At 40.7% G+C, this 24,037-nt stretch overlaps 1 protein-coding gene across 2 annotated transcripts in view; it reads right to left on the bottom strand.

Annotated features, from left to right (window-relative positions):
• LOC132380123 (testis-expressed protein 47) overlaps window positions 1–24,037 on the bottom strand; it is a 57,367-nt gene that overhangs the window by 32,561 nt on the left and 769 nt on the right. Inside the window, exons 1-2 of one of the 2 annotated variants that reach the window (XM_059948719.1) lie at window positions 23,351–24,016; window positions 23,178–23,250 (exon numbers count right to left, since the gene is read on the bottom strand). In XM_059948719.1, the coding sequence (XP_059804702.1) occupies window positions 23,178–23,250; window positions 23,351–23,491 (214 nt within the window). In that variant the 5' untranslated portion in view covers window positions 23,492–24,016. Of the gene's footprint in view, window positions 1–23,177; window positions 23,251–23,350; window positions 24,017–24,037 lie in introns of those variants that run through there. The other variant, XM_059948720.1, reaches the window with a different exon arrangement.

Here is a 24,037-nt window from a genome sequence, read left to right as displayed (position 1 = left end):
ATTTCACAGAAAAAAAAGTTAGCTAATGCCAGAACTAATTTATTATTGAATTGGAAAACTTACGGCTTGAGAAGAAATTAGGCTAATTTTGAAAAAGGGTTGAATAAGTCATTCCTGAACAAGAAAAGCAGCCTTTAATGCAGTAAACCATTCAATGCAACTTCAAGGGAGTGATTCTCAACAAATTATTGCACTGAGCAACAAAAGTTGATAACAGAACAGAAAGAATTTAAGAGACAACTTCATGCAGGACTGGTAGAAATGCAACAGCGGATTAAGAATGGTAAGTCTAAAAACTGCCTGATGCGAATTGTTCAAATTCCAGCCTGTTTATTCAGTTTCTTCCAAAGCCTTGCCTTGTCCCTGTAAACTTGCCAAAGCTTACAGTCTTCTGCAAATTATTCCGCTGGTCAAACTCTCATGCTCATACTCACAAATTTGTCAAAGGCTATCAATTAATAATTTCCTGATCCCAGGAGCTCTCTTCCTCTCCCTTCTACAGAAGCATGCTGCTTGAAACAAACATTTTTGATAAATCTTTTCAATCACATTTGGCTTGGCATGATGTTTTTCAGATACTTCCTCTTGCCAGAACTTCGGATGCTATATATCACATGTACCTAATAAAGTGGCCACTGAGTTCATGGTCTTCTGCTGCTGTAACCCGTCCACTTCAAGGTTTGACATATTGTGCATTCAGAGATGCTCTTCTGTACACCACTGTTGTAACACGTGATTATTTGGCATGGGATCCAGGGAAGTTTGGCCAGGTGGATTCAGAATTGGCTTGCCTGCAGAAAGCAGAGGGTCGTGCTGGAGGGAGTACATTCAGATTGGAGGGTTGTGACTAGTGGTGTCCCACAGGGATCGGTTCTGGGACCTCTACTTTTCATGATTTTTATTAACGGCCTGGATGTGGGGTAGAAGGGTGGGTTGGCAAATTTGCAGATGTCACAAAGGTTGGTGGTGTTGTGGAGAGTGTTAAGGATTGTCAAAGATTGCAGAGAGACATTGATAGGATGCAGAAGTGGGCTGAGAAGTGGCAGATGGAGTTCAACCCAGAGAAGTGTGAGGCAGTACACTTTGGAAGGACAATCTCCAAGGCAGGGTACAAAGTAAATGTACTCTGATACTTGGGAGTGTGGAGGAGCAGACGGACCTGGGGATACATGTTCACAGATCCCTGAAATTTGCCTCACAGGTAGATAGGGTAGTTAAGAAAGCTTATGGAGTGTTAGCTTTCATAAGTCGAGGGACAGAGTTTAAGAGTTGCGGGGTAATGATGCAGCTCTCTAAAACTCTGGTTAGGCCACACTTGGAGTACTATGTCCAGTTCTGGTCGCCTCACTATCGGAAGGATGTGAAAGCATCGGAAAGGGTACAGAGGAGATTTACCAGGATGCTGCCTGGTTTAGAGTGTATGCACTATGATCAGAGATTAAGAGAGCTAGGGCTTTACTCTCTGTAGAGAAGGAGGATGAGAGGAGACATGATAGAGGTACACAAGATATTACGAGGAATAGATAGAGTGGACAGTCAGCGCCTCTTCCCCAGGGCACCACTGTTCAATACAAGAGGACATGGCTTTAAGGTAAGCCAAGTTCAAGGGGGATATTAGAGGAAGGTTTTTTACTCAGAATGGTTGGGGCGTGGAATGCACTGCCTGAGTCAGTGGTGGAGGCAGATACACTAGTGAAATTTGAGAGACTACTAGTCAGGTATATGGAGGAATTTAAGGTGGAGGGTTATATGGGAGGCAGGGTTTAAAGGTCAGCACAACATTGTGGGCCGAAGGGCCTATACTGTGCTGTATTGTTCTACGTTCTATTTGAACTACTGTTGCTTTCCTGTCAGCTTGAACCAGTTTCCTCTGACCTCTCTCATTAACAAGGCATTTTTGCCAGAGAAATGCTGTCCACTGGATGTATTTTTAAAATTTGTCTTTGCACCATTCTCTGTAAACTTCAGAGACTGTTGTGCATGACAATCCCGAATCAGCAGTTTCTGAGATACTCAAACCTCCCGCCTGGCACCAACAATCATTCCACAGTCAAAGTCACTTAGATCACATTTCTTCCCTTTTCTGATGTTTGGTCTGAAAAACAACTGAACCATGTCTGTATGCTTTTACTCATTGAGTTGCTGCCATGTCATTGGTTGATTAGCTATCTGCATGACCAAACAGGTGCTCAAGTGTGCCTGACAAAGTGGCCACTGATTACTCAATTCTGAGCGATTTGTTCAAAGCCAATGTCATTTAGAAACTCTTTAGAAAATAGATATAGAATCAACATATGAAAACTTCCAGGTTAGTCTATTTTTAGCACATTATCCCCCACTCTAGTAGATTGTCCATCTACTGTACTGTACTGTTGAAAAGTCTTGGGCATATATACTGTATATAGCTAGGGTGCATAAGACTTTTGCACAGTGCTGTATTTGTCAACGTGGAGTGGAGAGCAAGTTTGTAAATCTGGTGGGAGCAAAAGATGTTGGGAATGGCAAAGGTGGAGCACCATGGGAGCAGTGTGGAACAGGTGGCAGAGAAGGATTGCCAGGGATGTGGGGGGTGGGGGGTTGCCATGGGTGCAGACACACCCAGCCCTGAGACACCAGGCAAGGTCATTTGATTTCAAACAATTGGTTTATTGATCATTACAGACTGTCTCTCTGGTGTTTCCCACTCCGTCCTCTCTCCCTTCCCCTTTCCCAATCATGATCCCCCTCTCCCAAAGCCCTTCCCACTCCCAGTCCACAACAGAGAGCAAGATAAGAATCAGGTCTATCATCACTTGCATATGTCATGATTTTTCTTTGGCAGCAGTACAGTGCAATACCTAAAATTACCATTGTTCTGTGTAAAAGTCTTAGCTATATATATATATATTTCTGCTGGGGGGTGTTGAGGAGTTGGTAGGTGCTTACTCTGTTCATAGCAAAAGGGTTTTACTGGAGGAAAACTTTAAAAAGTATCAAGATAAGGAACAACTCAATAGTATGGGGTAGTAACTTGGGTAAGGATAACTAGAGCTTGGCTGGAAGGGGTCAATCATACAAGTACACCCCCAATTCAAGTCAGAGCATGGGAAGATCATACAAAGACATAACTGAAGGTTGTTTTTTTTTAAATTAGAATTCAGACTGTTTTAGATCTTGTAATATGTAATGACAAAGTTATGTCCCTGAGGTTAGCTGCACAAATTGAATACAAGTAGTAAAGACAGTGGAAGGAATGCTTGTGTTCATTAGCCAGGGCGTGGAGTTCAGGAGTCAGAAAGTTTTGTCACGGTTTTATAAGATCCTAGTTAAGCCATGTTGGAGTATTGCAGTCAATTCTGGTCACCACGTTTTACAAAGAACGGGGAGGCTGTAAAAAAGGCGCAGAAGAGATTTACCTGGATGCTGCCTCGATTAGGGGGCATGTGCTGTGAGGAGAATTTGTACGAATTTAGTGTGTTTTCTCTGAAAGCTGAAAGGAAGTTTAGGCTGAGGTTTAAGAGAGGTGTAGATAGACGGCCGGTATATTTCCCAAAGGTTGAAATGTATAATTTTAGAATGCATGCATTTAAGATGAGAGGGGTAAATTCAATAGAGGTGTGCATCTTTTTTACACACAGACAATAGTGGGTGCTTGGAATGCAGTGCCAGGGTGTTAACGGAGGCAAGTACGATAGAAGCATTGAAGTGGTTTTTAGATGAGCACATGGATATACAAAGAATGAGGATGGGTACGGATGTGTGTGCAAAAGTGACTATTTTAGTTAGATGTCTAATTCATAGTTTAATTAATTCAGCACAGCATCATGTTCCTGTGCTGTACTGTTCTATATTCTTTAGGAAACTGAATAAAAATTTAAAACTTCAACCAGAACAAGACAAATTATGAAATCACATTTGCATTGGCTCCCATGAAGAGTTAAAGATAGAAATAGACCAAAGGAAAATACTCAAAATCAGATTTCTGCAAAGGAGGCATTTATAAAGTATAAATAGGCAAATTAAGACTTGGAAGAAACATAAACAGGCTACAGATGCACGAAAATGATGAGCTAAAGTTTATACGAGTCCCTTGCTGATTGAAATTGAAGAAGCTCTAATGGGGAATAAAGAAATGGCAGGGAAGTTATGTAAGTATTTTGTGTCCCTCATCTCTAAGGAAGACACAGGAAACCTCCAGGAAACTGTAGAGGAGAACAAGTCTAGACTGAATGCTGTGCTCAAGGAAGTTATCTTTAGTTAAAAAATTATGCCTGTTCAAAGCATTTAAAACTTCGAAAATGGCTGGAGAAAATAAAGGATCCCTGAACACCTTTCAAGCACTGTGAGAAATTATACTGGAATTTCATGAATGTTTTGCCAGGTTCATACACTGTTTGTTTCCTCCTGGTTATATCAACTCCCTTTGATTCAGAATCAAAACAAACTGATCCCCTGATTATACTCATATTTGCTTTGTTAGATAACTAGAGCAAAGAGAATACTCCCAGACAGAAGTCAGTTATCACTCGCTAGTAGCGTCTCCACCCAAACCCACACCTCCAAAACTTTGCCTCCATGGATGCTGTGCATCCTTCTGAGTTCTCCCAGCTGTTTATGTTTTTGCTCCAAATTTCATAATCTGCAGTTACTTGTGTCACCACTCACTAGAAGTAAGTTCGGCTCTGAGTCAGCAAACATCCTTCCCAGTCGCACTCCACAGACAAAAACATAGAGCGAAATATCAATCCAACAGAAGGAATGGGGCACAATCTGAGGTTCCGTCTTTTGGACAGGTCCTTAAACCAAAATCCCTTTTGCCCTCTCAGGTGGACAAGGCATATTTTTATGAAGACTGGGTGAATTCTTTCAGTGTTGTGTCCAAGATTTCTTGCTCACTTACTTCAGCCCATCAGCCGTAATGGGTCATAGGCGGCAGACAGCAACTCGGAGGAACCCACCATCATGAGCCAGTCCTTCAAGTTGTCCCCAGGTGTAACCAATCTTAAGATCTTCCCCCCACCCAGAGATGAGACCATTGGAACTTCTGCCGCCTTTTCGATTGTTCTGGTTTTTTACGGGATAGGGCTGCTAGCCCCATACCCCACCCTCCTCCTTTCACATCTGGGCTTAGGACCGTCAATGGCAGAGTTATTTCTTACTCAACCAACAAGAAATTATTGGATCATCATCCCATTAATGTTCACAGAATGCCCCCCTGTCAAAGTTGGTTCAGCATTTCCTAAATTACACTGGTCTCCAAATACCCATAGGTTGTAGAAAATGTAAGACTACTAAGATAATATATAAATGCAAGATTTTGCTTCTTTCACATTTTTGTGGTCATTTGCTCTCAATATAATGATATTAGATCCACAATTCCAGACTTCTAAAGTCTACTACACATTATACTTGTCATCTGAAACATACTATCACAAGCAGCTGAAGATGTATTTCTATCACAAAGCATATTATTAACACCATAAGATATAGGAGCAGAATTAATCCATTTGACCCAGAGTGTCAGCTCTGCCATTTTATCATGGCTGATCCAGTTTTCCTCTCAGCCCTGCCCTCTTGCCTTCCCCCCCACCCCATATCCCTTCATGCTCTGAACAATCAAGAGTCTATCAGCCTCTCCCTTAAATATACATTAAGACAGTCTCCACAGCTGCCCGTGGCAACAAATTTCATCACTCTTTGGCTAAAGAAATTCTCCTCATCTCCTTTCTCAAAGACGCCCCTCTATTCTGAGCCTATGTCCTCTGGTCTTATACTCTCCCACCACTAGAACCGTGCTCTTCACATCCACTCTATCAAGGCCTTGCATCAATCAATAGGTTTCTATTAAGTCACCTTCATTCTTCTGAATTCCAGTGATTACATGCACAGAGCCACCAAATGCTCTTCATATGACAAGCCATTCAATCCTGGAATCATTTTTGTGAACCTCCTTTAAACCCTCTCCATTTTCAGCACATCCTTTATAAAATAAGGGACCCAAAACTGCTCACAACATTACAAGTGAGGCCTCTTCAGGAAAAAAGTTGAGTATAAAGTCTCAACATTACACCCTTGATTTTATATTCTAATCCTCTTAAAATGAATGCTAACATGTAATTTGCCTTCCACACTACAAACTGCAAAGTAAACTTTAGGGAATCCTGCACAAGGACTCCCAAGTCCCATTGCACCTCAGATTTTTGTATTTTCTCTCAGTTCAGAAAATAGTCAACCCTTTCATTTCTTCTACCAAAGTACACGACCACACACTTCCCAACACTGTATCCCATCTGCCAGTTCTTTCCCCATTCTCCTAATCTGCCTAAGTCCATCTGTGGCCTCTCTACTTTTTCAAAACTACCTGTCCCTCCACCTACTTTTGTATTGCCTGCAAACTTTCAAACAAAGCCACCAATTCAGTCATCCAAATCATTGACATATAATATAAAAGAATTGGTCCCAATACAGACCCCTGTAGAACCATCAGTCACCGGCAGCCAACCAGAAAAGTCTCTGTTTACTCCCATTCTTTGTCTCTGTTTTATCCATACTAGAAAACTTCCTGTAATACCATGGGAGGCTTGCAGCTTGTTATGCTGCCTCATATGCGGTATCTTGTCAAAGGTCTTCCAAAAATTCAAGTACACAATTTCAAACGATTCTCCTTTGTCTCTCCTGCTTGCTATTTCTTCAAAGAATTCCAACAGATTTATTAGGCAAGATTTTCCCTTGAGGAATCCGTGCTGACAATGGCCTGTTTTATCATGTGCATCCAAGTAATCTCAAACCACAACTTTAACAATCCACTCCAACACCTTCCCAATCACTGAGATCAAACCTATAATTTCCTTTCTTCTACCCCTCTCCCTTCTTGAAAAATGGAGTGGCATTTACAATTTTCCAGTCTTTCAGAACCTAGTGATTCTTGAAAGACCATTACTAATGCCTCCACGATCTCTTCAGCCACCTCTTTCAGAACTCTGGGATGTACATCATCTGGTCCAGGTGACTTATCTACCTTCAGACCTTTCAGTCTCCCAAGTACCTTCTCTCTAGTAATGGTAACTTCACACATCTCATGACCCATAATGCTGCTGCCTTCCATGGTGAAGGCTGATGTGAAATATTTATTCAGCTTGTCCGCCTTTTCCTTGTCTCCCATTACTACCGTAATGTCTCCAGCATTGTTTTCCAGCAGTCAGATATCCACTCTTGCCTCTCTTTTAGACTTTATGTATCAGAAGAAACTTTTGGTATCCTCTTTAATATTATTGACTAGCTTACTTTTGTATTCCATTTTTACCTTCCTAATTCTCTTCTTTTGGTATTTAAAAGCTTCCCAATCCTCTAACTTCCCACTAGTTTTGCTCTGTTATATGCCCTCTCTTTGGTTATTATGTTGACTTTGACTTCTCTTCTTAGCTATGATTGTGTCATCTTGCCTTTAGAATACTTCTTCCTCTTTGGGAGGTATTTATCCTGTGCCTTCCAAGTTGCTTCCAAAAATTCCAGCCATTATTGATCTGTCATCATCCCTGCCAGTGTTTTTTTCAAGTCAATTCTGGCCAACTGCTCTCTCATGGCGTTATAATTCCCTTTACTCCACTGTAATACTGATATGTCTGAGTAGTAAATAAGTAAATAATGCTGAGAACATGAATGCTGTTGACACAGAGGTTGGGGGTTTTGTGGGTAGGCTGGAGGGTTGTCAGAGATTAAGCCGGACATCGACATGATGCAGAACTGGGCTGAAAAGTGACAGATAGGCTTCAACCTGTGATGCACCATCAATAACTCACACTGAGACGTAAGGCGAGATATCGGCTTTTATTGACTGGAAGAAGGAACCAGGAGTGAGTGTCCATCATACTATGTCCTGGAGACTGAGGCCGAGCGTCAGGCCTCAGATCGCCTTTATACAGGGGCCTGTGGGAGGAGCCACAGGAGCAGTCAGCAGGGGGCGTGTCCAGACAGGCACATAGTTCACCACAACCTGCTGGTGTGGGGCCTAAGTTCAAAAGTTTAAAGTTCAAAGTAATATTTATTATCAGAGTACCTACGTGTCACCATATAAACCCTGAGATTATTTTTTCTGCGGGCATACTTTGCAAACCTATAGAACAGTAAGTGTAAAGAGGATCAATGAACAACAAACTGTGTAAATGCAAATATAAATAAGTAGCAATAAATGATGAGGATGAAATAACAAGATAAAGAATCCTTAAAGTGAGACCATCAGTTGTGGGAACACCAGAAGTAGAATGAGTGTAGCTATCCTCTTTTGTTCAAGAGCTTGATGGTTGTGGGTTAGTAACTGGTCTTGAACCTGGTGGTGCATGTCCTGATGCACTTGTGCCCTCTACCTGATGGCAGCAGTGATTAAGGGGTATAGCCTGGGTGGGGAAGATCTTTGATGCTGCTTTTCTATAACAACGTTTCATGTAGATGTGCTCCGTGGTTGTGAAGGCTTTACTCATGATGTACAGGACCAAATCCATTATCTTTTGTAGGATTTTCTGCTCAAAGGCATTGGTGTTCCCACACCAGGCTGTAATGCAGCCAGTCAGCACACTTTCCATCACATATCTAAAGAAGTGTACAGAAGGACTAGGGTGTATCCACTATGTTGTAGACTTATTCCTTGGCATTGGTGTTTAAATACCAGGCCATGATGCAACCAGTCAAGAAACTCTCCACCGTGGAATTATAAAAGTTTGTCAAAGTTTTACATGACATGCTGAATCTGTGCAAACTCCCAAGAAAGTGCAGGTGCTGCCTTTGTGATGGCACTCGCATGCTGGTCCCAGGCTAGATCCTCTGATATGATAACACCAAGGAATTCAAAGTTGTTGACCCTCCTTATTACAAATTCCTCTGCTTCTGTTTAGACGCACAGTTATATTGATAATACACTTCCTCCTAAGTGATCATTAACTATAGTTATGTATAATTCTAGCCAGTACAAGAGATTTGTAATACAGCTGGATTGGAGAATCAGAATCAGAATCAGGTTTAGATTTATTATCACTGACATAGGCAAGAAATTTGCTGTTTTGCAGCAACTGTACAGTGTATTACAGAAAAAAAGTACCATGAGTTACAAAAAGACATATATATGTGTGTGTGTGTGTGTGTGTGTGTCTGTGTCTGTGTGTGTGTGTGTGTGTGTGTGTATAGTAATAAATAAGCAGTATAAAGGACCATATTGATTTGAATTTACATTACAATTCACCTTCGTCCCTTGAAGTCCTCCCAACTAAAGCTTGTCTGATGTCAAGCATCTATTTAATATACCTAAACTAATAGATTCTAACGGTTTAAATGATATTCTTTAGATAACTTCTCAACAACCAAATGTGTTAATTACAGCCACAGTAATGATGGTAACTTTGTGTTAAGGAAAACCTTATCTTGAGGCTCACAGCTCAGAGAAATGCTTTAAGTTTTTTTATGGTTTGTAATAGTGTCCCGATGATGTAGTATAAACAGGGTAGTAATGTGATTTTTATTTATCACAATAAATTGTGTCAGTTCCATGTTCCAAAATAGCACTAAATAAAACTTATTCCAGAGGGATCTTTATTTGACAGTTTAGATACAGTCCTTGTAACTGGGATAAAAATGAAGCTTGCTAGATTAGAAATCTAAATTTGAACTGAAATAAGATAAAAATGAAGCTTGAAAGATTAGAAATCTAATTTTGACCTTGAAATAAAAATTAGCATGTCAAGATTTCCACAGCCTGGGATTTACAAAGCAAACTAAGTTCTCTTTGCACCCTTTTTCAGCGGACAACTTATAGGCTCTTGAGTTTAATTAAAATGTAGTGAACAAGATTCATTTGAAGTATGAAGTATTCACTTGGAGTCAAGGGATATAATTAGATGCACATTGATATTAGTGAAGAGTTGTTCCTGCTGGAGTTTATTTGCCTCCTGGGCTTCACACTTTATTTTCAGTCGTATTTAACATATTTTCCCTTGGTCAGAAATATCCCCAATCTCCTTACTGTAAAAGTTTCCCTATAATGTCACAGGGGCCAGAGGGTTGCAAACCAATGTTTGATAAAAACAAATCGGAAACTATCAATTCTTTTGACAGCGTACAATATACTGGAGGAACTTAAGGGGTCAAAGAGCACCTGTGGAGGGAAATGGATAGTCAACATTTTGTGTTGAGACCCTTCATCTGGGCCAGTACTTACAATCTCTTTTACAGTGCCTATAAATGTATTCACACCCCTTGGAAGTTTTCACATTTTATTGTTTCACAACATTGAATCAGGGTGGATTTAATTTGGCTTTTTTGACACTGATAAAAAAAAACTCTTTTGTGTCAAAGTGAAAACAGATTTCTACAAAGTGATATAAGTTAATTACAAATATAAAACACCAAGTAATTGATCGCATAAGTATTCATCCACCCCCCCCCCACCCTTTTAATATGACATAGCAAATCATCACTGGTACAGCCAAATTGTTCAGAAGTCACATAATTTGTTAAATGTGGATCTGTTTTTGGAGACTGGTGTGCAGTCAAGGTGTTTCAACTGATTGTAGTAAAAATACTCCTGTATCTGAAAGGTTCAGCAGCTGGTGAGTCAGTATCCTGGCAAAAACTACACCGTGAAGACAAAAGAACACTCCAAGTAACTCCATGAAATGGTCATTGAAAAGCACAAGTTAGGAGATGGATACGAAAAAATTTTCAAGTCACTGAATATCCCTTGGAGTACAGTTAAGTCAATCACCAAGAAAATGGCACAGCTGTGAATCTGCCTAGAGCAGGCCGTCCTCAAATACTGAGTGACCCATATGAGAAGGGGACTAGTGGGACAGGCCACTAAGAGACCTATAACAGCTCTGGAGGAGTTACAAACTTCAGTGGCTGAGATGGGAGGGTCTGCACATACAACTACTGTTGCTCAGGTGCTTCACCAGTCACAGCTTTATGGGACAGTGGCAAATAGAAAGCCAATGCATATGAAAACTTGGTTAGAGTATACCAGAGGCATGTGGGAGACTCTGAAGTCAACTGGAGGAGGGTTCTATGGCCTGATTAAACCAGGATTGAGCTTTTCAGCCATCAGACTAAATGCTATGTTTGGCATAAGCCAAACACTGTGCATCATCAACATCACACCATCCCTACCATGAAACATGGTGGCTGCATCATGCTGTGGGAATGCTTCACTGCAGCAGGCCCTGGAAGGCTTGTGAAGGTAGACGGTAAAATGAAGGCAGCAAAATACAGGGAAATCCTGGAGGAAAACCTGATGCAGTCTGTAAGAGGACTCCCACTTGGGAGAAGATTTGTATTCCAGCAAGACAATGACCCCAAGCATAAAGCCAAAGCTACACAGGAATGGCTTAAAAATCACAAAGTTAATGTCCTTGTCAGAGTCCAGACCTCAATCCAATTGAGAATTTGTGACTGAACTTGAAAAGGGCTGTTCACTCACGATCCTCATGCAATTTGACAGAGCTTGAGCAGTTCTGTAAAGAAGAATGGTGAAAGATTACAGTGTCCAGATATGCAAAGCTGGTAAAGACCTATCCATGCAGACTCAAACTTGTAATTGCTGCCAAAGTTGCATCTACTAGACACAGACTTGAAGGGGATTGAATACTTATGCAATCAATTATTTTGTGTTTTGTATTTGTAATTAATTTAGATCACTTTGTAGAGATCTGTTTTCACTTTGACATGAATGAGTCTTTTTCTGTTGATCAGTGTCAAAAAAGCCAAATTAAATCCACTGTGATTCAATGTTGTAAAACAATGAAACATGAAAACCTCCAAGGTGGAAGGAGGGGTGAATACTTTTTATGGGTACTGTATATCAAATCTTTTAGCAAAATTATACAATATGAATGATTTGTTCCTCACAATTATTTTCTTTCTTTAACAGATGGAAGCACAATTTATTATCATAATTAAAATACGATACATAGAAATGCACAGCAAATTCAAAAGCATTCTTTCTCTGTTACCTTACCTGGAAAGATGCTGACATTCTTTGGAATCTCAGACTTAGAGCATATTTAATGTTTGAAATATTCATTCCTGATAAGTTAAAAGTAGTGACATCACTGTGATTTACACCAAAAGGATAATAAAAGCAATTTTATTCCCTATCTGATCTTGTTCTGACAACGTCAATGAACAGATTCAACTAATTGGCATAGATGTTTAACTTTAAATTCCTTCATCACAGATGTCTGAGCATTTCTGAGATATTTGAGATATTCTGAGATAGTCCTTCTGGAGAACTCCCACCCAAACTCATACTATTTGTACCCCACCCTGCTTGTTTCTACCTCCTTCTCAAGATGCACAAACCTGGTTATCCCAGTAGGCATACAGCATTCTCTCAGCCTGCTTCTGCCTCATTGAACTCATATCCGCACACCTTGACTTCATTCTATCCCCCTTGGTTCAGTCCCTTCCCATCTACATCCGTGACTCTTCACATGCTGGTCCTCATCCTCAACAATTTCTTCTTCCGCTCCTCCCACTTTCTCCAAACTCAAAAGGTAGCCATGGGACCCAACTAGGCTTGCATTTTCATTGGCTATATAGAGCAGTCAATGTTCCAAGCCTTCCCAGCCCTTCCTGCGCTATATTGATAGCTGCATTGGTGATGTTTCATGCACCTACGCTGAGCTCATCAATTGCATCGACTTTGCTCCCAACATCCACCCTGCTCTTAAATTCACTTGCTCTGTTTCTGACCTTTCTTTCCTTTCTCAATCTCTCTGTCTCCATCCCTGGAGACAAACTCTCTACCAACATCCATTATAAACCTACTGATTGCCACAGCTATCTTGATCTTGCCTCTTCCCACCCTGTCTCCTGTAAAAATGCTATTCACTTTTCTTAGTTCCTTTGTCTCCTCTGCATCTGTTCCCGGGGTGAGGCTTTCCTTTCAAGGACTTTAGCTATGTCCTCCTTCTTCAAAGAATGAGGTTTCCCTTCCTCCACCATTGTTGTTGTCCTCACCCCGCATCTCCTCCATTTCCTGGACATCCATGCTCGCTCCATCTTTCTGACGCTTTAATAGTGATAGAGTTCCTCTTGTACTTACCTACCACCCCTTGAGCTTCCACATTCAACATATCATCCTCAGCAATTTCGCCATCTTCAAAGGAATCCTAGCACTAAACATATCTTTACTTCCCTCTCCCCACTGCTTTCCCCAGCGATCAATCCCTCCATGATTCCCTTGTCCATTCATCCCTGCCAATTAATTTCCCTCCCGGCACAAATCCCCGCAAGCGACATAAATGCTACAGCTGCACGTTCACCTCCTTCCTCACCTTCATTCAGGGCCCCAAACAGCCCTTCCAGGTGAGACAACACTTCAACTACAAATCCGTTGGGGTTGTCTACTGTATTCAGTGCTCCTGATGCAGCCTCCTCTCTATTAGTGAGACCCAAACTTAAATTGGGTGACCACTTCGTCGAGCATCTCTGCTCCATCCACCAAAAGCAGGGCTTCCCGGGGCCAAGGATTTTAATTCTTGTCCCCATTCCCATTCCAACATGTCAATCTATGACCTCCTTCTCTTTTGCCATGATGAGACTACCCTCAGGTTGGACAACATATTCCATCTGGGTCTCCTCCAACCTGATGGCAGGAACATCAATTTCCCCATCTGTTTTTCCCCTCCACCTGCCCTCTTCTTCTTCTTTCTTCTTTTATTACCCACTCTGTTAGTTTTTGCATGCGAGAGAGGGGGTTTGGGGTTTGATGTCACTGTTACTGTTTTTTTCCCTTGTGAGTGATATGTTAGTTTTTTGTGAAGGAGGGAGTGGGGGGTTTGGGGTTTGCGAGTTTTTGCTTCTTTTTCTATTTTGTGAAGGGGGGGGGGTTATGTCTTTTCTTTCAATGACTCCCATGGCTTTTCTTATTTCATGGCTAGCTGAAGAAAACAAATCGCAGAGTTGTATTCTGCAGACGTACTTTGATAATAAAATGAAGCTTTGAATATTTGGTCTCTCATCTCTTCTGCTCACCTGCCTATTGTCTCCCCCTGATCCTATCAGATTCCTTCTACTCCAGCCCTTTACCTTTCCCACCCTTTGGCCTCACCTATCAACTTCTAGCTAGTCCTCCTTTCCCCTCCCCCTCCAACTTTTTATTCTGACATCTTCCCTCCTCCTTTTGAGTCCTGAAGAACGGTCTTGGTCCGAAAGATCGACTGTTTATTCATTTCCATATTTGCTGCCTGACCTGCTCGGTTCCTCCAGTATTTTGTGTGTGTTCCTCTAGATCTCCAGCATCTGCAGGAACTCTGTCTTCATTATTTCCTTTAAATATTCAATTTCTAAATCTATAATATTTTTTCCTGTTGTGGGAGAAGAACCTGTTTAGTGGATTGATGTGAATGGTGTTGTTCCTTTTGACAGCCGCACTCGTACCTTCTTTGATTGACATAGAGTTGGTCATGAAATCCTAATACAGAAAGCAGAGGGCAGAGAATGTCTAAGGCCACCTATCAAAGAAATATTGATTGCTGACATTCTCTTTGCATTTGATTTTCATCTGGTGCCAATTACAGCTGCTAATGCTGAAATTTGAATCTCGTTGCCATGCCATAACTGAGTAACTAAGTATTCCTCTATGGGACAAGAAGCAGCATCCATCATCGAGAACTCCCACCACCCAGGAAGGCCTCTCTTCTTGCTGCTGCCTTCGGAAAGGAGGTACAGGAGCCTGACGTCCCACACTGCCAGGTTCAGGTAGTTATTACCTGCAACCATCAGGCTTCTTAACCAGCATTGATAACTTCACTCACCTCAACTATGTACTGACTCCACAACCTATTGGCTCACATTCAAGGCTCGACAACCCATATTCTCAATACTATTTATTACTTACTTATTTACTACTTTTTTTTTGTATTTACACATTTTGTCTTCTTTTACATATTGGTTGTTTGTCATTGTGTGTAGTTTTTCATTGATTTTATTGTGTTTCTTTGTTTCTATCTGAGAATGCCCTCAAGAAAATGAATCTCAGTGGCATATACGTACTCGCTGTGAAATGGGGACACCTCTTTTTCTCTTATTAGGGAGAGAGAGAGTCTGTGGTACGTCGAATTACCAAGTGAACAAGTAGTCTTCAGGGTACTGCAAGCCTGTGTCTTTATGAATGCTTTGCTGCACACTTGAGTGCTTGGTGCAGGGTGCCGATGCTTTTTTGCTGTTGGGGGAGGTGGGTCATCGTCCTGTTGCTGTTTGTGCATGGCAAGAGGGAGCTGGGGGAGGGGATTTGGTTTTCTAACATTTAACTGCCATTCATTCTTTGGGGCATTCCTTCATTTTCGTGGATGGTTGTGAAGAAAAAGAATTTCAGGATGTATATTGTATGCATTTCTCTGACATTAAATGTCCCTATTGAAACCTATTGAACTTTGATAATAAATTTACTTTAAGCTTTTGAACTTTAAATGTAATCGCACTCTGTCATTCGAATAATGTTAACTTACTTTGTATTTCACTGCCTTATAACAACAATGCACTTTTTTTTTACTAATTGACATTGCCATTATAAAGTGACGTAAGTTAAAACAATTTCAAAAAATAAACTAGTAAGTATTATTTAGGGTGTGTAAGGTTAGTGTTTAAGAATGAAACATTTCCCTATCTCCTTACAGTTGGTGTCACCAAAAACATTCCACCTTAGATTGAGCTCAATTGAAATGTAGATAAAGCTCTTCCTCATACAAGTTCATTCCACTGTATTCATGTCATTCCAATCAAAGGATGTAAATTGACATTTATTTAGCTGTTCACGGCTCTAATTCTGCATTCATATGAACGGAAATTTTTCTCACACTTGGTGGATTCAAGTTTCTTATAGCTGCAACAGAGGAGGTTTCTCAACCCAAAGAATCCAATTATAGGTTGAGGTTGGAAGAAGTAAGAGGGGATAGGGTGCATACAGCATGTAGTTAAGTAGCACACATGTGTGTGTGTGTGTGTGTGTGTGTGTGTGTGTGTGTGTGTGTGTGTGTGTGTGTGTGTGTGTGTGTGTGTGTGCGCGCGCGCGTGTGTGTGTGTGCGCGCGTGTGTAAAGTGAGAGTAATTGAAAGAGAAGTATTGGCTCACCTTGGCCTATCTGGTGAGCTATTATTTTCTTTCAGCATTCCTCGCTTCTCACTTCTCACTTCTGAGCAAGACCAACCAAAATACTCTCTGCTGGGCTCTTCCAGTGATAGAACTGGTAGCTATGCTGACCCATGGCACACGGTACAACTTTCAGGTCTTGTCCTCATATATCTGCATATCTGTGTCATAAAGAATCAAACAAGTAGTTCCCTCCTTCCCCCCTCCAGTCCCTTCTACTCAACAATAGTCATAAGTCAGTACTCCCAATGTCCGGTTGCTATCAGAATAACAACTTAAGACTCTGGTAAGCCTCTGAGAATGGAGAAAAGCAAAACGCCAGCAGTGACAATAAATTGCCCAAGTACCATCCAGAATAATGCAGACCCTGTTATAACATAAATTTTGAGGTGCAAATTATCTTAATGTCATTTCAATCTTACTTTACAACCTCTCCATACAAACCAAAGGGGAATTAATACAACTTGAGGCAGCAGGCAACAGCTTAAGACACCAAAACAGTATGAAAATCTATTTTTCTAGGCATGTGCTTTTTACTTCCTGGTATGAAAATGATTACCTAGTCGGCCTACTTTAAGATTTTACTTCATGCTTAGACATTCACAAACGCAACTGCTCCCTAAAAGATATCTGAAAATCAACAGTAAAAGTCACCTCTAGCAAAAGGAATCTGCTGCACAGGATAACACGCACAAATGCTGGAGGAACTCAGCAGGTTGGGCAGCATCAATGAAAAGGAATAAACTGTCGATGTTTCAGGCCGAGACCCTTCATCAGTACTCATTAGTTCCCCATTTGAGTTCCTTATAAAGAAGGAAAGAGCTTGCATTTGCTTTTGATTGTCATATGATGTTTAAAGTCCATTACAATAAATTAAGTAGTCTTGGATTGTAGTCAGTATTGAAATATGCTCAGTGGCCGCTTTATTAGGTACAATTGTACACCTGCATGTTAATGCAAATATCTAATCAGCTAATCACATGGCACAAACTCAATGCATAAAAGCATGCAGACTTGGTCAAGAGATTCAGTTATTGTTTGGAACAAACATCAGAGTGGGGAAGAAATGCCATCTAAGTAACTTTGCCCCATCTCAGATCGCAAAACCCTGCAGCGGATAGTGAGGTCAGCTGAGAAGATCATCGGGGTCTCTCTTCCCGCCATCTCGAACATTTACACTACATGCTGCATCCGCAAAGCAAACAGCATTATGAAGGACCCCACACACCCCTTATACAAACTCTTCTCCCTCCTGCCATCTGGGAAAAGGCACCGAAGCATTCAGGCTCTCATGACCAGACGATGTAAATATTTCTTCTCCCAAGCTATCAGACTCCTTAATACCCAAAACCTGGGCTGACACCTGTAACACCGTGGTCCTGAAAAACATTGTCTCATTTTTACTGTGTACTGTACATAGCAGTTATGGTCGAAATAACAATAAAAGTGGCTTGACTTAACTGTGGAATGATTGTTGGTCCCAGACTGGGTAGTTTGAGTATCTCAGAAACTGCTAATCTCCTGGGATTTTCACACACAGCAATCTCTCAAATTTACAGAGAGTGGTGTGAAAAACAAAAAAACATCCAGTGAGTGGCAGTTCTGTGCGTGAAATTTTCTTATTAATCAGAGAGGTCAGAGGAGAATGGCCAGACTGGCTCAAGCTGACAGGAAAGCAACAGTAGCTCAAAGTTCAAAGTAAATTTATTACCAAAGCGCATATACCATCCCGAGATTCATTGTCTTGCAAGCATACTCAATAACTCCATAAAGTAATAACCATAACAGAATCGATGAAAGACTACATGAACTTGGGCGTTCAATCAGTGTTCAGAAGTGAACAAACTGTGTAAATGCAAAAATAAAAAAATAATAATAATAAACAATAATTAGCAAGGACATGAGAAGAAGAGTCCTTGAAAATGAGTCCACATTTCATGGCAAAAGAAATTGAGTGAAGTATCCCCTTTGGTTCAAGAGCTTGATGGTTGAGGGTTAATAACTGTTCCAGAACCTGATGGTGAGAGCTTTTAGGCTCTTGTACTTTCCTCTTGATTCGAAGTAACCTTGTATTACAACAGTGGTGTGCAAAAGAGCATGTCTGGACACACAACATTTTGATCCTTGAAGTGGATGGCTACAGCAGCAGAAGACCACAAACGTACACACAGTGGCCTCTTTATTAGGTACAGGAGGTACCACTGAGTGCATATTTGAATAGACAGGCCAAGAACCAAACTTGACAAACTTTAAAAGCAAAAACAAACAACTAGGGAAACACAACAGGTCAGGTCTCTAGCAGTCTATACTTTGCTCCAGAACCCAGCATCTGCATTCTCTTTTAAATGATTCTCCAAATCACTTGAAAGGTTGTGTGGCTAGAAATATGATCTCCTACTAACAATTCTAAAGCTCTGCATTACAAATCAAAACTTATTTCAAGATTTCAAGATTCAGGTTTATTTATCGCATGCACATTAAAACATACAGTGAAATGAACCATGTACATTAACAACCCCAACAACTCCAAAGGATGTGATGGGGGTGATACCATTTGTAAATAAAACAAAGATTTGAGTGATACAGAGAACCTCATTAGCAATGTACAGGGACAGCTACTTCAGACATCAGATGGGCTGGTCTAAAAACATCTGCGGTTCCCAATCATCACTAAAATATTCCATTTAATCCCTTGTCTCCAGAGTTATCCATGTCCAGATTTCCCTGGTACAAGAGCTTTTGACAATGGTTAATGCAATATTGTACCTTGGGATTTCTCACTGATAAAATACTTCAGCAGATCATTCAGTTTGAAAATGGATCTCTCAATAAATTCTCCCAAAGAAGTGTAAATGCCAGAAAAAGAGTACTGATACAATACTTGCTCAATTTAACTGTTATGTTACAACTTCCACTGTTTTTACCAAAATGCTAGTGTTTAGAGTGGAAAACATTTCTAATTTCAAAGATGGATTAGTATTTGTTTTGTTTTTTCCCTTACTATACTGGGCTAGAGTAAAACATACAGTGCTGTGTGTCTGCAGTTAAGAATGGGTCAGACTGGGTCAAAGGGTAGGTACCTCTCCTTACGAACCAAATTAGATTTTACTTGATTTGTTAAGTTCTTGAAATTATCTTAATTTCAACTTTTATTTAATAATCTTATTTCAGGCCAACGGCTACTGTAGATAAAACTATTTGATCCAACAATGCCACAGCAACTCTATCTTCAGAGAATCCAATGGATCTATTCATCATCCATGGTAGTCATGGATAGATATGTCCCACAGAGGAAGAAAGTCTCATATCGCAGGGGTAGGCAACCATGACTGACAAGCGAAGTTAAGGACTGCATAAAAGCCAAGGATAGTGCATATGAGGTCGCAAAAGTGAGTGGAAAGTCAGATGATTGGGAAGATTTAAAATCCAACAAAAAGCAACTAAAAAAGCTACAAGAAGGGAAAAGATGAAATATGAGGGCAGACTAGCCAATAATATAATGCAGGATACCAAAAGTTTTTTCAGTTATATAAAGAGTAAAAGGAAGTGAGAATTGATATTAGACCACGGGAAAATGATGCTGCTGAGGTAGTGATGGGGGACAATGAAGTATCAGATGAACATAATAGGTACTTTCCATCACTCTTCACTGTGGAAGACTCTTGCAGTGTTCCAGAGGTCCCTGAGTGTCAGGGAGCAGGAGTGAGTGTCATTGCTATTAAAAAGGAAAATGTGCTATGCAAACTCAAACATCTTAAGCTGCATAAGTCACCTGGGCCAGGTGGACTACACCCAAGTCCTGAGAGAGGTTGCTGAAGAGATAACCAAAGCACTGGTCATGATCTTTCAAGAATCACTTGATTCTAGCATGGTTCCAGAGGACTGGAAGATTGTAAATGTCTTTCCACTCTTTAAGATGGGAGGGGGGCAAAAGAAGGGAAATTATAGACCAGTTAACCTAACCTCCAGTGGTTGGTAAAGTGTTGGAGTCTATTATTAAGGATGAGACGTCAAGGTACTTGGAGACTAATGATAAAATAAGTCAAAGAATGATTTTCTAAAGGGAAATCTTGCCTGACAAATCTGTTAGAGTTCTTTGAGGAAGCAACAAACAGGTGGACAAAGGAGAGGCAGTGGATATCATTTACTTGGATTTTCAGAAGGTGTTTGATAAGATGCCACATATGAGGCTGCTTAACAAGATAAAATCCTATGGCATTACAGGAAAGATACTGGCATGGATAGCAAAATAGCTGAAAGGCAGGAGGCAGCCAGTGGGAATAAAAGAGGCCTTTTCGGTTTGGCTGCCACTGACTACTAGTGTTCCTCAGGGGTCAGTATTGGAACTACTGCTTTTCACATTGTTTGTCAATGATCTGGACAATAGAATTGATGGCTTTGTGGCAAAGTTTGCCGATGATATGAAAATAGGTGGAGGGGTAGGTAGTGCTAATGAAGCAATGAGACTGCAACAGGATTTAGACAAATTGGAAGAGTAGGCAAAGAAGTGGCAGATGCAATACAGTGTTGGGAAATGTATGACAATGCATTTTGATAGATGGAGCAATAGTACAGATTATTATCTAAATGAGAAGAAAGTTCAAACATCAAAGGTGCAGAGTTGCTTAGGAGTCCTCGTGCAAGACTCCCAGAAGGTCGATTTACAGGTTGAGTCTGTGGAAAAGAAGGCAAATCCATTGTTGGCATTCATTTCAAGAGGAATGGAATATAAAAGCAAGGAGATAATGTTGAGGTTTATAAGACAATAGTCAGGCTGCACTTAAGTGTATTGTCAACTGTTTTGAGCCCCATATCTCAAAAAGGATATGTTGTCATTGGAGAGAGTCCAGAGAAGGTTCACGAGAATGATTCCAGGAATGAAGGTGTTAAAATATGAGGAGCGTTTGACAGCTTTGGGCCTGTACACATTGGAATTTACAAGAATGCATGGGGATCTCATTGAAACCTACCGAATATTGAAAGGACTAGATGGGGTGGATGTGGAAAGGATGCTTCCTATGGTGGGGGTATCCAGAACTAGAGGGAACAGCCTCAAAATTGAGGGATGACCTTTTAGAACAGAGGTAAGGAAATTTTTTTTTAGCCAAACAAGAGTAAATCTGTGAAATGTTCTGCCACAGACAGCGGTGGAGACCAAGTCCATGTGTTTATTTAAAGCAGAAGTTGATTGTTTCCGGACTGGACAGTGTTTCAAAGGATATGGCAAGAAGGCAGGTGTATTGGGTTGAGTGGGATCTGAGAACGGCCATCTTGGAATGGCAGATATTCGATAGGCTGAATGGCCTAATTCTGCTCCTATGTCTTATGGTCTTATTGCCTTAAGGACCTGAAGTAAATTTATTAAGTAAGCGCTGAAACCTAACTTGTCTCAGTCCTTTGGCCTCTCCCTATATATTCGCAAATTCATTCTTATCATCTCTCCTTAGAACACCCATACTAAACCAGCCTCCATTACCACACTTGTCAGTGCATTCTAAACTCTAAGCACTCAGAGGGTAATTACTTTTTACTTTATATAACTTTTGATTCTTTTGCCAATCCCACCATCCTGTGTCCTTAGTTTTAAATCCTTCTGCCCATGGGAACAGTTAATCCTTGCCTACATGTTTCAATATTTTAAATCCCTCTATCAGATCTCTTCACAAATTCCTCCTTCTCAAAAGAACAGCCTGATGTTCTCTCGTCAATCCATATAACTAAAATCTTTCATTCCTGAAATTATGTTGTTAAATCCCCCCTTTCATTGCATTCCTGTCTTTGCTAAAGTGCCCAGAACTGAGCACAATACTGCATCTGGAGCCAAATCAGAGCTTTATAAAAGTTCATCATGACTCCCACACTCTTGCACTCAAGGCCTTTATTTATAAAACCTTATATTTAAAGAACCCAAGATCCCAAATACTTTTTTAACCTCTTTCTCAATTGGCCATTTCACTTTCAACGAATATATATACAAATCTACCTCTAGGTGCAATCTTTCCTTCTCGTTTGCATCAACATTTCCCATTCTTCCTCGACCTTGCATTTTCTGTAATTAAATTTTATTGGCAAGCTGTTTTCCAATTCCATCAACTTGTCCCTGTGTTCTAAAGTCCATTGCTATCCTCAGCTGTTCAGCTTCCAACTAATTCAATCATATTGGACATTAGTCAATGACTGGGAAATAGCACACTATAACTTGTGTTTGTTTGCATTGATGTTGTGTAACCTACAGTCATTAACCACCTATCTTTTATTTTTACACCCGGGGAAAAGTACAAGGTAACATCACCAACTTAAATGTTTGAGAAGGAGTTCATTTTGTAGGCAATAATTGGGTAAATTCCCTGAACTATAATTTCCCTGATTTAGATCCTCTTAGGGAGGATGAAGTAACTGCTTGAGGGTAATCTACCACAACCCTGCTTTAGCCAATGGCAGTGGACTTTCATCCTGTATTTATATCTTCATAAAGTTATTGCAACATTGAATGAATAATTTAAATGAATGCTTTGTTTATGGCCTTCTAACTGTTGCCTACTCCTGTTAATCATTCAGGCTATACAGTGTCTTGTGGTATTAAACAAAAAAGTAAGCATATAAACACACTGAACTTAAGGAACTGTTACTCACAAGTCTGGAGTAATGCTCTGGCTCTGTCAGTAAGGCAGGTGTTTCTTTGTTTTTTAAGTACACTCAACTTTATCTTTTGTTTTCAGAGAAACTCAGCAGATTGGACAGCATCAGTGGAAAGAGAAACAAAATTAATATTTCAGTCCAAGGTTTAAATTCTGCTTCTCTCGCCACACTTGCTGGCTGACCCGCTCAGCTCCCAATGATTTCTGTTTTTATTTCAGATTTTCTGCATCTGCAGTTTTGTTATTATATAATATTCACAATTGTTGATCTACTGTTGGAAGTTGTCAAAGGTGTTCACCCTCTGCTTAGCTGATGTGAAACGCTGCTACATTCGGGAAGTTCGTGTCTTTCAATCACTTTCAACCACATTCTACACCTCTAATCAAGCTTAAGAAACTGTTCCTTTCGGATAAAATTATTCTTACCTCCCAGTTCTCTTTTGTCAGCCAAGTCGGGGTGTATTTTAGACAGAAGGATTAATCTGTGGAGAAGTGACTTCTAAAGGGCAATAGAAATGCCAAATTAGTACAAACACAGTGACATGTGCCCTATTTAGAAACTACACCATTCATTCATCTCCTGTAAAAAGTAAACCAACCGTTTCCTCTTTAGAGCTTGATATGGCTCTCTTGTCCAAGAGTCGTTGAAAGACATTAGTCCTATCGCTCCTCTGCAATCCTTTGGAGCGTCTGCTTTTCCCACCAGCGTCTCCTGCTGAAGGCACTTCTTTTCGGCTCATCCCTTACACTCAATCCCAACCCATTCAAAATAAATCAGGCCCTAGTTACCAATGTTTGTGCTGCCCTGCCCCGGGTAAACCGGCCGAAATCTATTCCTAGCATTAAACGAAATTTCAGCATAACTCGCCCTGCCTCTCAAGGAGCCACGAAACACAATAAAAAAGCGCATGATTTACAAACGGTGCCCGCGTCCAAGCAGCGTGGGTTCGGCCCTTCCTCCCATTTCTTTCATTAATTCGCTTGTCAGCAGTGATTTATTTGCTGTTTTGGCATTCTGAATGTTCTGTTGATAGTTTGGCATTGAAACATGTTGCTCAGGCAACAGATTAACCTGGTTTTCCTCTCCCTCTGTAATCCTATGTTTGGCTGTATGGGGCTCCGTCTGCTGTGAAGCGTTGGGCAGCGTTCCCTTGGAATCCAGTGCCTGCCATTCATCTAACGGCTTGTTCAGGTTTTGCAAGCATTATTACCCCTGACTCCATCAGTAGTGCAATCCCACAAACATTCGCATTATCTACCCATTGCAACTACCTACAAGTGTGGAT

This window comes from Hypanus sabinus, chromosome 23, assembly GCF_030144855.1.
Source record: "Hypanus sabinus isolate sHypSab1 chromosome 23, sHypSab1.hap1, whole genome shotgun sequence".
Lineage (NCBI taxonomy): Eukaryota > Metazoa > Chordata > Chondrichthyes > Myliobatiformes > Dasyatidae > Hypanus > Hypanus sabinus.
The sequence above is the reverse complement of the archived record's forward strand: the minus strand, read 5'-3'. Positions and strand labels throughout refer to the sequence as shown.